This window comes from Salmo salar, chromosome 10 (assembly GCF_965601325.2).
Source record: "Salmo salar chromosome 10, fSalSal1, whole genome shotgun sequence".
Classification (NCBI taxonomy): Eukaryota; Metazoa; Chordata; class Actinopteri; order Salmoniformes; family Salmonidae; genus Salmo; species Salmo salar.
In genome coordinates, this window is record NC_138300.1 from 120,310,001 (window position 1) to 120,325,102 (window position 15,102).

Below are 15,102 nucleotides of genomic sequence, written 5' to 3' on the forward strand. Positions count from 1 at the left end.
CCTCCTGGGTGTTAGGGTTAGGGTCATTGGAGCTCCTATTGCCTCCGCCTTGGGACCAGAGAGGGGAGCGGGGTTGGGGCTGGGGACTGGGCAGGGACAGGGCCGAGAGGGAGTTGTACAGATCCCATTCCTCCTCCTCTGGAAAGACAGGGTCCAGACCAGCTAAGTCTTCCTGATATCGTTCCATGAGGCACGCTGGGAAAAAGTTGTCTTCTTGTCTCTGTGAGTCATAATCTGTAATCAAAAGGATTGATTGGGTACTAAAGTAAAGACATGCAACTCCTGTCTGTCTGTCAAGTTATCAAAAAGACATGACAACCTTTGGCTTTGGTCTGAATTGTCTGAATTCGGATGTGTGTTAATGAGTATATCAGACCAACAAGGCATACAAATCTTTCAGAGCTGTGGCTCCACAGAAGGCATGGTGCCAATTATGTATTGATAGACATTAAAGAGTCTGTCTGTCTGTCAGACTTCACAACTCAATGACCAATCAGTGTACTCAGTTCAGTCCATGGCATGTTGAACTCTGGGATGTTGTGGGAAAAAATTGAAAGAAATAGGTGGGTAAACCCTAATACAAAACAAATACAAATCAGATGCCACAGCTCAGTGGCGAATCAGTGGACTCTGTGTTCACTCTGTGGCATGTTGAAGTCATGGTGTCATCAAAGAGTGTATTGTAAATACTTCCAATCCAAATATGTAGTATGACATTCACCAAATAACTGAAGAGTCCCTTACAAAAAAAAACAAAGACTGCAGTCAGAGTGCAGTACAATGAAGTATAACTGCAGTATGCTGCATCCAAAATAACACTGTTTTTGTTTTACTACAGTAATTTTGCAGTGTGTTACTGCAGTTACAGTGCAGTTATTCTGTAATTATTGAGTCCAAAATACCACAGGCAGTTAGTGCACTTTACTGCAGTTTCAAAACTGCAATATATTTAACGGCAATATTTTTTGTAAAGGCTATGCTACAGAGCTAGTCGTGACACACTTGTTGTACCGTTTCAATTGTCTTCACAATTGTTTGACACTGATACACTCTACACCTAAGTATTTCCCGATAACAACTAAAAAAAACAGTCATTTTTTTTGTATGTAGACTACTTCTGCAGCACAAACTGACAATATTACTAAACCATCATTTCAGTTAGTCTAATAATTAACAGACTTTTCAAAAGGTTAACAGGACATTTTACCAGAGGCCGTTTCAGATCGCTGTTATTTGAGACTGTCGGATAGAATAAAGTTCAAAACCATTATTTTGAAGAAACCACTATTTACATGTTTTTACTGACCACAGAGAGGGACATTTGGGTCAGCATGATCCATATTTAACAATAACACAATCATACATTTGTTATAATTTCCAGACAAGATAAAAGCTGGCACAGATCATATTTCTGAACGCAAAAAATATATATATTTCAGGAAAATAATATTTATGGCTCAAGTTCCAATAGTTAAAAAAATTTAATAATTTAACACCGTTAAAAACTGTTTAAGAAACATAATTGTGTGAAATGTATATCGTTATTCATGTGAGAGTCTTACCGTCAGAACTCCGACATTGTCACAGCACAGTAGCTACCTGTCAGGGCGAAGGTATGAAGGTATGCGTATGCACCGTAGACGACTGTGTGTCAATCATCAAGTCAAACTACTATCAAAGTATAGGATCGTTTCTTGGATCGGTTTCCCCGGCTACGAGAATTCTAATCATAGCTCTCCACGGTGACGGTGGCGTCGCCGGTAATAACTAAGTGTTCGAATGCGCGCTCTCCTCGACTTGTCTTCACCGTCGCGCGTAATGGACGTGAAAAGTGTGATATTTACAGTCTAGTCACTTTTGGTTCATGAGGAACTCTCTCTTTGGGGTGCAACCAGGCCCTCTAGTGGAATGAAATAAACATAACAATAGTGAAAAGATCCGCCTAAATTGGTGGTAGACGTAGAGAAGGCTACTACAGCTGTCCATTACGTAGGCTATTTGTATGAATACTTTAACAGAACATATATTTATGAATCTTTCTGTACTGTATAGCTTCCCCAGAATAGCGTATTCTATTCTATATACATTTTTTTAAATCTTTATTATACTAGACAAGTCAGTAAAGAACAAATTCTTATTTTCAATGACGGCCTAGGAACAGTGGGTTAACTGCCTTGTTCAGTGGCAGAACAACAGATTTTTACCTTGTCAGCTCTGGGATTTGATTTTGCAACCTTTCGGTTACTAGCCCAACGCTTTAACCACTAGGCTACCTGCCGCCACTCCACTCTAAACACTAGACTACCTGCCACCCCTCCACTCTAACCACTAGGCTACCTGCCGCCCCCCCACTCTAACCACTAGACTACCTGCCACCCCTCCACTCTAACCACTAGGCTACCTGCCGCCCCTACACTCTAACCACTAGGCTACCTGCCTCCCCTCCACTCTAACCACTAGGCTACCTGCCTCCCCTCCACTCTAACCACTAGACTACCTGCCACCCCTCCACTCTAACCACTAGGCTACCTGCCGCCCCTCCACTCTAACCACTAGGCTACCTGCCGCCCCTCCACTCTAACCACTAGGCTACCTGCAGCCCCTCCACTCTAACCACGAGGCTACCTGCCACCCCTCCACTCTAACCACTAGGCTAACTGCCTCCCCTCCACTCTAACCACTAAGCTACCTGCCGCCCCTCCACTCTAACCACTAGGCTACCTGCTGCCCCTCCACTCTAACCACTAGGCTACCTGCCTCCCCTCCACTCTAACCACTAGACTACCTGCCACCCCTCCACTCTAACCACTAGGCTACCTGCCTCCCCTCCACTCTAACCACTAGGCTACCTGCCTCCCCTCCACTCTAACCACTAGGCTACCTGCCGCCCCTCCACTCTAACCACTAGGCTGCCTGCCTCCCCTCCACTTTAACCACTAGGTTACCTGCCGCCCCTCCACTCTAACCACTAGGCTACCTGCCACCCCTCCACTCTAACCACTAGGCTACCTGCCTCCCCTCCACTCTAACCACTAGGCTACCTGCCTCCCCTCCACTCTAACCACTAGGCTACCTGCCTCCCCTCCACTCTAACCACTAGGCTACCTGCCTCCCCTCCACTCTAACCACTAGGCTACCTGCCTCCCCTCCACTCTAACCACTAGGCTACCTGCTGCCCCTCCACTCTAACCACTAGGTTACCTGCCACCCCTCCACTCTAACCACTAGACTACCTGCCTCCCCTCCACTCTAACCACTAGGCTACCTGCCTCCCCTCCACTCTAACCACTAGGTTACCTGCCTCCCCTCCACTCTAACCACTAGGCTACCTGCCTCCCCTCCACTCTAACCACTAGGCTACCTGCCTCCCCTCCACTCTAACCACTAGGCTACCTGCCGCCCCTCCACCCTAACCACTAGGCTACCTGCCTCCCCTCCACTCTAACCACTAGGCTACCTGCCTCCCCTCCACTCTAACCACTAGGCTACCTGCCTCCCCTCCACTCTAACCACTAGGCTACCTGCCTCCCCTCCACTCTAACCACTAGGCTACCTGCCTCCCCTCCACTCTAACCACTAGGCTACCTGCCGCCCCTCCACTCTAACCACTAGGCTACCTGCCTCCCCTCCACTCTAACCACTAGGTTACCTGCCTCCCCTCCACTCTAACCACTAGGCTACCTGCCTCCCCTCCACTCTAACCACTAGGCTACCTGCCTCCCCTCCACTCTAACCACTAGGCTACCTGCCACCCCTCCACTCTAACCACTAGGTTACCTGCCTCCCCTCCACTCTAACTACTAGGCTACCTGCCGCCCCTCCACTCTAACCACTAGGCTACCTGCCTCCCCTCCACTCTAACCACTAGGCTACCTGCCTCCCCTCCACTCTAACCACTAGGCTACCTGCCTCCCATCCACTCTAACCACTAGGTTACCTGCCACCCCTCCACTCTAACCACTAGTCTACCTGCCTCCCCTCCACTCTAACCACTAGGCTACCTTGATCCCCTCCACTCTAACCACTAGGTTACCCTGCCGCCCCTCCACTCTAACCACTAGACTACCTGCCGCCCCTTCACTCTAACCACTAGGCTACCTGCCACCCCTCCACTCTAACCACTAGGTTACCTGCCTCCCCTCCACTCTAACCACTAGGCTACCTGCCGCACCTCCACTCTAACCACTAGGTTACCTGCCTCCCCTCCACTCTAACCACTAGGCTACCTGCCTCCCCTCCACTCTAACCACTAGGTTACCTGCCACCCCTCCACTCTAACCACTAGGCTACCTGCCTCCCCTCCACTCTAACCACTAGGTTACCTGCCTCCCCTCCACTCTAACCACTAGGTTACCTGCCTTCCCTCCACTCTAACCACTAGGCTACCTGCTGCCCCTCCACTCTAACCACTAGGCTACCTGCCTCCCCTCCACTCTAACCACTAGGCTACCTGCCTCCCCTCCACTCTAACCACTAGGCTACCTGCCTCCCCTCCACTCTAACCACTAGGCTACCTGCCTCCCCTCCACTCTAACCACTAGGTTACCTGCCTCCCCTCCACTCTAACCACTAGGTTACCTGCCGCCCCTCCACTCTAACCACTAGGTTACCTGCCACCCCCTAGTGTATACTACATATATTTCGCATACTACATATCAGTGTAGAATACAAACGTAAGTCCTCTAATACATTTACTCTTTAAAGATAAATTAAAAGTTAAGGGGGGGAAATAAAATGTATGAAAATGTATGCATTCACTACTGTAAGTCGCTCTGGTTAAGAGAGTCTGCTAAATGACTAAAATGTACAACGTAAAAATGTTAAATGTAGGTATGTTATAATTTCCCCCATTACTGTTTATACATGTATTACCAGTTTAACTCAGACTCCTCTCTGCCTCCTCTCCTCACTGAGGAATGCCATTAGGAAGGTTGAGGTACACTACTGTAGCCAGTGGTGTTTTCCCTCATCTATACTGTGTCCTGTGATGTTTCCTCAACATCTAGACATGTAAACATGTTAGAATAGACCTGTTATCTACATCAGAAAATGGATGTACGCTTCGGAAGGATGATTCAAACATAGGTAAGTTGGTGATCATTTTAACAAATATGTTGTTGCTTTTTTTGTTGTGTTCCTTCATTGCCTGTGAATTGCATCTTTTTTTTAGTTGGTACAGAGATACATGTATGTTAGTATGATAGGTCTGGTGTAGAGATACATGTATGTTTCTATGATAGGTCTGGTACAGAGATACATGTATGTTAGTATGATAGGTCTGGTACAGAGATACATGTATGTTACTATGATAGGTCTGGTACAGAGATACATGTATGTTACTATGATAGGTCTGGTACAGAGATACATGTATGTTACTATGATAGGTCTGGTGTAGAGATACATGTATGTTACTATGATAGGTCTGGTACAGAGATACATGTATGTTAGTATGATAGGTCTGGTGTAGAGATACATGTATGTTTCTATGATAGGTCTGGTACAGAGATACATGTATGTTACTATGATAGGTCTGGTACAGAGATACATGTATGTTACTATGATAGGTCTGGTACAGAGATACATGTATGTTACTATGATAGGTCTGGTACAGAGATACATGTATGTTACTATGATAGGTCTGGTACAGAGATACATGTATGTTACTATGATAGATCTGGTACAGAGATACATGTATGTTAGTATGATAGGTCTGGTACAGAGATACATGTATGTTACTATGATAGGTCTGGTACAGAGATACATGTATGTTACTATGATAGGTCTGGTACAGAGATACATGTATGTTACTATGATAGGTCTGGTACAGAGATACATGTATGTTACTATGATAGGTCTGGTACAGAGATACATGTATGTTAGTTGTATGTATGTTTTGTTTTTCCTGTATCATGTGTTCGGTAACATGATAACATATGTCCTCTGTAGCTCGGTTAGTAGAACATGACGCTTGCAACGTCAGGATAGGGGTTTCCATTCCTGGGATCAAAGATATGTAAATAATAAGAATTATAATATAAATGTTTGATGTTATTAATAATACATAATGTTGTGACCAGACAGGACAGGCTTCACCATGTGCTGATTCCCCAGTACAGCCACGATCCCAGTGAATATGACCAACGCAGTGAGGAAGACTGGGGGCATGAAGACCGAGACGAAGACGAGGAAGAGACTGGTGAGAGACTTGACATGATTTAGTTTGTCATATTCATGTTGCTGTTTTCTTTTGCATTTATAAAACAACAATATTCTTAAATCATATCTAGCAAAAACTCCTCGCAACATTTGATGTTTGTTGATGTAAAAATGGCTTTATTTATACTGTAGATACACATTTGATTAAATTGTTTGATTTGATCTCATCTTTTGTTTTTTTGGGGGGGGGGGGGGTCAGGAGCCTCTCTATATGGAGGGAAAGCTGTCCTTCAACCAGGGGGGGGGGGTCAGGAGCCTCTCTATATGGAGGGGGGGGGGGGGGGGGGGTCAGGAGCCTCTCTATATGGAGGGAAAGCTGTCCTTCAACCAGGGGGGGGTCAGGAGCCTCTCTATATGGAGGGAAAGCTGTCCTTCAACCAGGGGGGGGGGGGGGTCAGGAGCCTCTCTATATGGAGGGGGGGGGGGGGGGGGGGTCAGGAGCCTCTCTATATGGAGGGGGGGGGGGGGGGGGTCAGGAGCCTCTCTATATGGAGGGGCGGGGGGGGGGGGGTCAGGAGCCTCTCTATATGGAGGGAAAGCTGTCCTTCAACCAGGGGGGGGGGGGGGGTCAGGAGCCTCTCTATATGGAGGGAAAGCTGTCCTTCAACCAGGCACGTGCACAGATTGGGCTCTAGGGGTGCTGGAGAACCTGCCCTTTTGATCGGTGACAGTTTCCTCTTTTATAATGTACATTTAAATGTAACAAATTGTTCCTCACCTGCCCTTCTGCGGATTTCTTAATGTCTACCTGGAAGGGAATTCTCCTTGAGGATGTCTTCACGTCCACCTGGAAGGGAATTCTCCTTGAGGATGTCTTCACGTCTACCTGGAAGGGAATTCTCCTTGAGGATGTCTTCACGTCTACCTGGAAGGGAATTCTCCTTGAGGATGTCTTCATGTCTACCTGGAAGGGAATTCTCCTTGAGGATGTCTTCACGTCTACCTGGAAGGGAATTCTCCTTGAGGATGTCTTCACGTCTACCTGGAAGGGAATTCTCCTTGAGGATGTCTTCACGTCTACCTGGAAGGGAATTCTCCTTGAGGATGTCTTCACGTCTACCTGGAAGGGAATTCTCCTTGAGGATGTCTTCACGTCTACCTGGAAGGGAATTCTCCTTGAGGATGTCTTCACGTCTACCTGGAAGGGAATTCTCCTTGAGGATGTCTTCACGTCTACCTGGAAGGGAATTCTCCTTGAGGATGTCTTCACGTCTACCTGGAAGGGAATTCTCCTTGAGGATGTCTTCACGTCTACCTGGAAGGGAATTCTCCTTGAGGATTTCTTAATGTCTACCTGGAAGGGAATTCTCCTTGAGGATGTCTTCACGTCTACCTGGAAGGGAATTCTCCTTGAGGATGTCTTCACGTCTACCTGGAAGGGAATTCTCCTTGAGGATGTCTTCACGTCTACCTGGAAGGGAATTCTCCTTGAGGATGTCTTCACGTCTACCTGGAAGGGAATTCTCCTTGAGGATGTCTTCACGTCTACCTGGAAGGGAATTCTCCTTGAGGATGTCTTCACGTCTACCTGGAAGGGAATTCTCCTTGAGGATGTCTTCACGTCTACCTGGAAGGGAATTCTCCTTGAGGATGTCTTCACGTCTACCTGGAAGGGAATTCTCCTTGAGGATGTCTTCACGTCTACCTGGAAGGGAATTCTCCTTGAGGATTTCTTCACGTCTACCTGGAAGGGAATTCTCCTTGAGGATGTCTTCACGTCTACCTGGAAGGGAATTCTCCTTGAGGATGTCTTCACGTCTACCTGGAAGGGAATTCTCCTTGAGGATTTCTTAATGTCTACCTGGAAGGGAATTCTCCTTGAGGATTTCTTCACGTCTACCTGAAGGGACACATACACTATAGACTGGCCTTCCCTTCCTTTACACATATCCATATCAAAAAGAACACTGGCTGCATGCATCCCAATTTGCACCCTTCTCCCTAAGTGTGTACTTGAACACTTTTTTTTTTTAAATGGCGAAGAATCAGGATGCATCCTCTATGCAGGTCAAGGTTTAGAATTGGTTTACTTCCTGAATTCATTTGAACTGTAATGAAACTTACCTAAACCCTGATGCGTGTGTCATGTTGTGCGACTTTTGCCGCGTGCAAAACAACAGGGAACTCTAAAAAATACCAGGTCAAATCATGACGCCAGTTATCTTCAGGTCGGAAAGTCAGAGCTTCAGAAAGAGGCCTGATACTCCAGAGTTGGAATTCCCGAGTTGGATGACCATTCAAAACTATCATACCTAGTTGGAGTTAGTTTTTTTCCCCCAAGGTTCCCAGTTGTTTTGAATGTGGCATTAACCTTCACTTGACGCTACCAGTTAACCCTCAAGAAGAGGGTGTAAGTGGTGTCTGTATAGTAGATAGTGCAGCGGTCACATATTTACCTTCAGTACAAGAGACGCATGAACATGTTTAGAGACACACAAAAAAAAGAGCATGACATTTATATATTTTTTTCACAATAAACAATATAGTCTACTTTCAGTTGTATTACTGGTTTGTTTTGTTAGAAGAAGTTTTAGATGTTATGATTTTTAAGACGGCTGATTATGTAAATCCAACCCACAGAGATGTTGATTAAAGCTGAGTGACACAGCTGACTTCGCTTACTAATCAGCAGCCCTGTGGGTTGTGTTCATTGGGCACCAAACGGTTGAAAATGGAATAAAAACAGGGCGGGACTATCCAACCTGTCCAATGAGGAACACTAATTTCCACTCCTCTTTGTAAAAAAAGTTTTAAAATGTTTTTCTGTTATGTGTCCTAATGAACACAACCCTGCTGGGCGTGCAACTCTTCTTTAGGCACAGTCGGGCCAAGATGTCTTTTGTAAACACAGGACCAGGAAAAATGGCGTCACAGAGAAAACACAGGTGAACAACAGCTTCTTTACTCACATTACAAATGCTCAGCAGTGTCTGCTTTTGCTTTTTTTTGGAATGTCTGTTGACGTTTTGCTCAAACGTTTCAAACCACCTCGATAAAACGGTGCCCATGTTACATGCTGCTGCCACACTAGTGGGTTTTACCACACCTCTTTGGTATAGCTATAATAAACATTTCACTAGAAATATATTAAGGAGTTTTTTTTTGTTTTTTTTTTATAGAAATGTCTTTTCCAAACTCAAGATTGTGTGTAGATTTGTATTTTGTGCATCTTCCAGGTTGAATGTTCCCCAACCCCTGGCTCCAGCAGCCTTCCTCTGTGTCCTCGTCCTAACTGTGACAGCCATGGACAGTCATATTCCTAGTACCAGTCTGCGGTGTAACTTCTGTCCTCTACAGCACAAAGGAAGGTTGGTGTGTGTGTCCCCACCATTAAGTAACTGGGGAGCAGTTTCCCGGACTGAACACAGTCCGATTAAGCCCAGTCCGGGACTGAAAAGCATTCTCAATGGAGATTATTTATTTTTTCATTGAAAAAGCTTTTCATGTCAGAACTAGGCTTGATCTTTATATAGAAAATCGTTCCATAGTAATTTGACTTTCAAAGTTCCACCTCTTGGAACAATTTTGTGTCGGTTAGTGCTATCCTTGAGACGTCCTTACCCTTACCTAACCGTTTTCAATGTAAACTTCAATGGCGGGACGTCAGAGTTGGGACTTCCTGAAGCATTCTGTTTAGAGTTTCCCTTTTTGGGTCTGTCAACTCACTCCTGGGGGAGAATTGCAATTTCTTGTCTCCTCTATCTTGCTTCCTTCTCAAAAGGTCCCGCCTCTCTGACCTTCTCATCCGATGGGTTTTAAGGAATCAAGGAAATGCAATTGAGATTCTCCCATGTGTTTTTTTTCCCCAGGTCCTGCAGTAACGATTCCACCACCGAGTGTCTCCCGCAAGAGCGCTGTGGTACTAGTAGTGGGCGTTTCGGTCCCATTCACATCCTGTCTGCACAGGGCTGCTTGACCCCTGACCTCTGTAACTCCACCCATGCCGTGACCTACCGAGGGGTCAGCTATAACGTGACATACAGGTTCAGTAGTCAAACCTGACTTTATTAAATGTAGTTTCACAGGGACAGTGGACATCAACATTAGTGGCCCTGTTTTAGCCAGTTGTCAGATTAGAAATGCCACAAACAGAGCTGACGTAGTTCCTTATTCTACATGTCAGTCATGTTTGTTCTACATAGCATATTTCTATCTGAATGTTCCAAAATGGTGTCCCCCCCTCCTGTATTATAGCTCTGATATGCTGTATAACAGGGCTGCCCAACTCTCTTCCTGGAGATCTACTGTCCTGTAGGTTTTCAGTCCAACCCTAATTTAGCATATCTGATTCAGCTAGTTAAGGTCTTGTCTAGCAGCTAATAAGTAGAATTGGGTGTGTTAAATTAGGGTTGGACTGAAAACACACAGGATGAGGGGTCTACGGTGTGGTTTTACATATGTGATATGTATTGCGAATTTCCATTAGTGTAAATTACTTAAGTAAAAATACTTTAAAGTACTACTTCAGTTATTTTTGGGGATATCTGTACCTTACTATTTATATTTGTGACAACTTTTACTTCACTACATTCCTAAAGAAAATCATGTAAAAAGTACTTGACACCCAAAAGTAGTCCTAACATTTTGAATGCTTAGCAGGACAGGAAAATGGTCCAATTCACACACTTATTAAGACACCACGTGGTCGTCCCTTCTGCCTCTGATCTGGTGACTCACTGAACACATGTGTCTTTTGTAAATGATGTCTGAGTGTGGCCCCTGGCTATCTATATACATCTTTAACAACAAGAAAATGGTGCCGGCTGCTTTGCTTAATAGAAGGCATTTGAAATTATTTATACTTTTTGATACTTAAGTATATTTAGAACCAAATATTAGACTTTTATTCAAGTAGTATTTTACTGGGTTACTTGAGTAACTTTCTAATTAAGGTATCTATACCTTTATGACAATTGGTTTGTTTTTTTATTTTTTTTCCACCACTGCCAATTTCTGTATTACTGAGTGACTTACATACATTTTTCTAACTAACTCTCTAGGTGTTGCTGTCGTGACCAGTGTAACCAGCCTCCAGCCTCTGATACCTACATTAAGAGGCTGTTAGGAGTGACTTTGGGGCACGGTGAGAAGCCTCCTACCGCGACGGACCCTCTGGATAGATGCCCTGGAGATGATGACGTTGCGGAGGATGACACCGTCACTCGGCTACATGGAGAAAACAACATGAATTCCATCTATAAAGTCCTCTCAGATCTCCAGGAGTGGCTAAAGAGTAGAAGCTAGGGGTCCGCCTGGAATTCAGCCCTACTTGTTGCTGGGGGCAGGCCTGTTAGCCACAGTCACTGTCCCCACCCTCATGCAAGGGATGACACTTTATCAAATACATTTTATTTCCGGTGTAAATGTGCTTATTTATTCAATTATTTGTAATAACTTATGTAATGTGTAATCTATATTTTAGTGATGTTGCTATATTGACACATGGTAAAAGATGCAGTTCTCAGTGTGGTAGCTGGTGAATGGCGTGAATAAAGAGAGCATGTTGAACTTACTGTCTGGTGTCTCCAGATTTCTAAGAAATATTCCAATGAGTGAAATAATTTTCCTTCCAAAACAATGGGAATTAAAGGCCCAGTGCAGTAAAAAAAAAAAAAACATGAATTCTTTTTTATCTATATTTCCACACTTAAGTTGGAATAATATTGTGATAATGCCTTTTTTTTTTGTGTGTGTGTAAGAAGTGTTTAAAAAGGCTGCCTGTTTTGGTGGCCTGCAGTTTTGGCCGGCCTAGTGACATCAGCAGGTGGTAAATTAGTTGATAGACCAATAAGAGTTTCAATCCCCTCTGCCAATAAGAGCTAGTTTTCAGTTTCCCCTTCCCCTCTCAGACCACACCCAGGCCTAGCTAAATTCTTGCTTGAGAAGTTGCTATTTACTAAGAAGCTATTTTTGTCACTTAATTCAAATGGTCAAAAAGAAATTGCAGTAAGGTACTTAATTGTTACCCAGAAATCATGATATTGAGAGGAAAAAGGGCTGCATTGCATCTTTATGTTAATCCATTCTGTTGGATTGGTGGGCGTATACTGGTCGTAATAAATATTCACGTCAGTTGACCGCTGATTGGCTAGCTCATCAACCCCAGAGTTGTTTATGAAACGCTCTGAGGTGAGGGTTTTTAAGTGTTCAAATTATGCTTTGGCCACGTATCGGTCGAACATTATTTGGCTGTGCGTTAACAGAACGAGATTTTCACTGAACAATTACTTTAAAATCATTTCCCCCCCCCCCCCCCCCCTCCAGTCTGTCCTGATCTGAATAACAGGTGACGGGTGTGGCTACTTCGTTTGAGTTTAGAAGGTACAGGTTCGACCAGCAGTAAGTGTTGGGATAGTATACAGAGCATCTGTCATCCATTGTACACCACCTGTTGTATCCAGTTTGAAATTCTTCTCAACCCCAGAGTCGTAAGAATGGGCAGGTAAGTCCTCATCCTACATATTGACATTGCATGAGCAAGCTGTTAATATTTCTGTGGTTGAGAGCACACATACAAGGCTTTCAACCTGTCTTTTTAGATAAACTGAGACTAGAAGGTTCATTACCAGGACATACCTGTAACTTCATGCAAGCACGACTGGTTTGTTTGACAAGTTGGTATTTTGTTTTTATTGCAAGTCAGCAACCTACCCATCAAACTCTTGTTCCAATTGATTAATTAGACCGGTGGGTTACCAATCAGCAGTTTCTGTTACATTCCAATACCACTGCAATTCTAGCCTGGTCCCAGATCTGTTGTGCTGTCTGGCCAACTCCTATAGTAGTTTTCATGTCATGATGACATTCAACGTTTGACTAGGTCTGCGTTCACACAGGCAGCCCAATTCTGATCTATTTTTCACTAACTGCTCCTTTGACCAATCAGATCAGCTCTGAGAAAAGATCTGCTGTGATTGGATGTAAAGAAGAATTAGTATGAGTGGAAATAAGATCAGAATTGTGCTGCCTGTTTAAACACAGCCTAAGGAACTAGCTATACAGTACAAACAGATCCGGGATCAGGCTACTCTCTAACGACGCCTGACATGAATGAATAGTTCACAACCAGACATCCCTTTTTCTCTCAGGCCCCAGATGTTTCCGGCTCTATCTGCCATCCTGTGTTTGTCCCTGCTCCTCCCAGTCCTCCACTGTAACAACAACCTGCTGTGTTACTACAGCCCTATCATGTACCGGAACAAGACCTTTGACCTCATCCTGACTGAGTGCCCTCCCACGGAACTCTGCATGACGGGCAACGGTCGCTACGGAAACCACAGCGCCCTGTCCACCCGGGGGTGCGTGGCGCCGACGGGCTGCGGTCAGGTACACCCTCTCCGACTGAAAGGAACTGTCTACACCATGACGTATGCGTGCTGTGACTATAACTACTGTAACACAGGACACCGTGTTGCGGTTAATTCGGTCCCCCTCGTGGTGGCTATGATGACTATGCTGTTAACGGGGCTGTAACTCACAAGCTTTACTTTAAAATCATGTACTTTTTTTTTTGTTTTGTTTTTTAGATAGGTGCTGGTTTTTAATTATCGGACGTGAGGAGTACTAGGGATTTGTTGGTTGAACGGTTTACTATCTACTGCTGCATCCTCAGTCCAACCAAACAGAGGTATGCATCAACCTGGAGACAAGTTAAACATTTTTTTTTTTTTTACCAAATACAATGGAAGATTATGCCTTTGGTTCCTTTCTATAGAGAGAAATGTATATTTTTTTTATGATTGTGAAATAAATGTTTTATACATCAACTGGACTATGTGTTAGCTCTTTGGTGACTTTTTGTTGAATCAGAAATGTATCTTTTTGAATGTTATGAAGCTATTATATAAATCTATATATGCAAGCACAACACACACACACACACACACTGACTATCTCTTGAGGTTTGGACAGTTCTTTATTTCCCTTTTATAAGGCTGCTGGGTGTCCCCCATAGTGGATATACTTAAATGTACAGGAGATTGCTATAGTGGAGTTACAGAGAGAAGGGTGGGAGAGGGTCCATATTACACAGTAGACTTCAAAAAACAACACTGATGGAGCCTCATCTCCAGGGAGCAGAAATCAGCAGAGAGAAAGAGCGGGAGGGAGGGATGGGGGTAACAGCACAGAGGGAGGGAGGGGGGTAACAGCACAGAGGGAGGGAGGGAGGGATGGGGGTAACAGCACAGAGGGAGGGAGGGATGGGGGTAACAGCACAGAGGGAGGGAGGGAGGGATGGGGGTAACAGCACAGAGGGAGGGGGGGGGGTAACAGCACGGGGAGAGAGGGGGGGGGGGTAACAGCACAGAGGGAGGGAGGGGGGTAACAGCACAGAGGGAGGGAGGGGGGGGTAACAGCACGGGGAGAGAGGGGGGGGGGGGGTAACAGCACAGAGGGAGGGAGGGGGGTAACAGCACAGAGGGAGGGAGGGGGGTAACAGCACGGGGAGAGGGAGGGATGTGGGGTAACAGCACGGGGAGAGGGAGGGATGGGGGGTAACAGCACGGGGAGAGGGAGGGAGGGGGGTAACAGCACAGAGGGAGGGAGGGATGGGGGTAACAGCACGGGGAGAGGGAGGGATGGGGGGTAACAGCACAGGGAGAGGGAGGAATGGGGGGTAACAGCACAGAGGGAGGGAGGGATGGGGGTAACAGCACAGAGGGAGGGAGGGAGGGAGGGATGGGGTAACAGCACAGAGGGAGGGAGGGAGGGGGTAACAGCACAGAGGGAGGGAGGGGGGTAACAGCACGGGGAGAGGGAGGGATGAGGGGTAACAGCACAGGGAGAGGGAGGGATGGGGGTAACAGCACAGAGGGAGGGATGGGGGGTAACAGCACGGGGAGAGGGAGGGATGGGGGTAACAGCACAGGGAGAGGGAGGGATGGG

The 15,102-nt window shown here is 45.6% G+C and overlaps 3 protein-coding genes across 3 annotated transcripts in view; 2 read left to right on the top strand and 1 right to left on the bottom strand.

Annotated features, from left to right (window-relative positions):
• pik3c2g (phosphatidylinositol-4-phosphate 3-kinase catalytic subunit type 2 gamma) overlaps window positions 1-1,816 on the bottom strand; it is a 64,473-nt gene extending 62,657 nt beyond the window's left edge. The window contains exons 1-2 of the mRNA XM_045688534.2: window positions 1,563-1,816; window positions 1-234 (exon numbers count right to left, since the gene is read on the bottom strand). The exon at window positions 1-234 is cut by the window's left edge and continues 43 nt beyond it. Of these exons, the coding sequence (XP_045544490.2) occupies window positions 1-187 (187 nt within the window). The 5' untranslated portion in view covers window positions 188-234; window positions 1,563-1,816. The remainder of the gene's footprint in view (window positions 235-1,562) is intronic.
• Window positions 1,817-8,910: 7,094 nt separating this feature from the next.
• Window positions 8,911-11,714, top strand: LOC106561739 (protein Bouncer). The gene is made up of 4 exons (XM_014125965.3): window positions 8,911-9,101; window positions 9,393-9,524; window positions 10,026-10,199; window positions 11,217-11,714. Exons 1-4 carry the CDS (start codon window positions 8,995-8,997, stop codon window positions 11,458-11,460), a joined length of 657 nt encoding a protein of 218 aa, XP_013981440.1. The 5' UTR covers window positions 8,911-8,994; the 3' UTR covers window positions 11,461-11,714.
• Window positions 11,715-12,364: 650 nt separating this feature from the next.
• On the top strand, window positions 12,365-13,800 carry LOC106561738 (protein Bouncer). The gene is made up of 2 exons (XM_014125964.3): window positions 12,365-12,658; window positions 13,305-13,800. Exons 1-2 carry the CDS (start codon window positions 12,651-12,653, stop codon window positions 13,687-13,689), a joined length of 393 nt encoding a protein of 130 aa, XP_013981439.1. The 5' UTR covers window positions 12,365-12,650; the 3' UTR covers window positions 13,690-13,800.
• The last annotated feature ends 1,302 nt before the right edge of the window (window positions 13,801-15,102 follow it).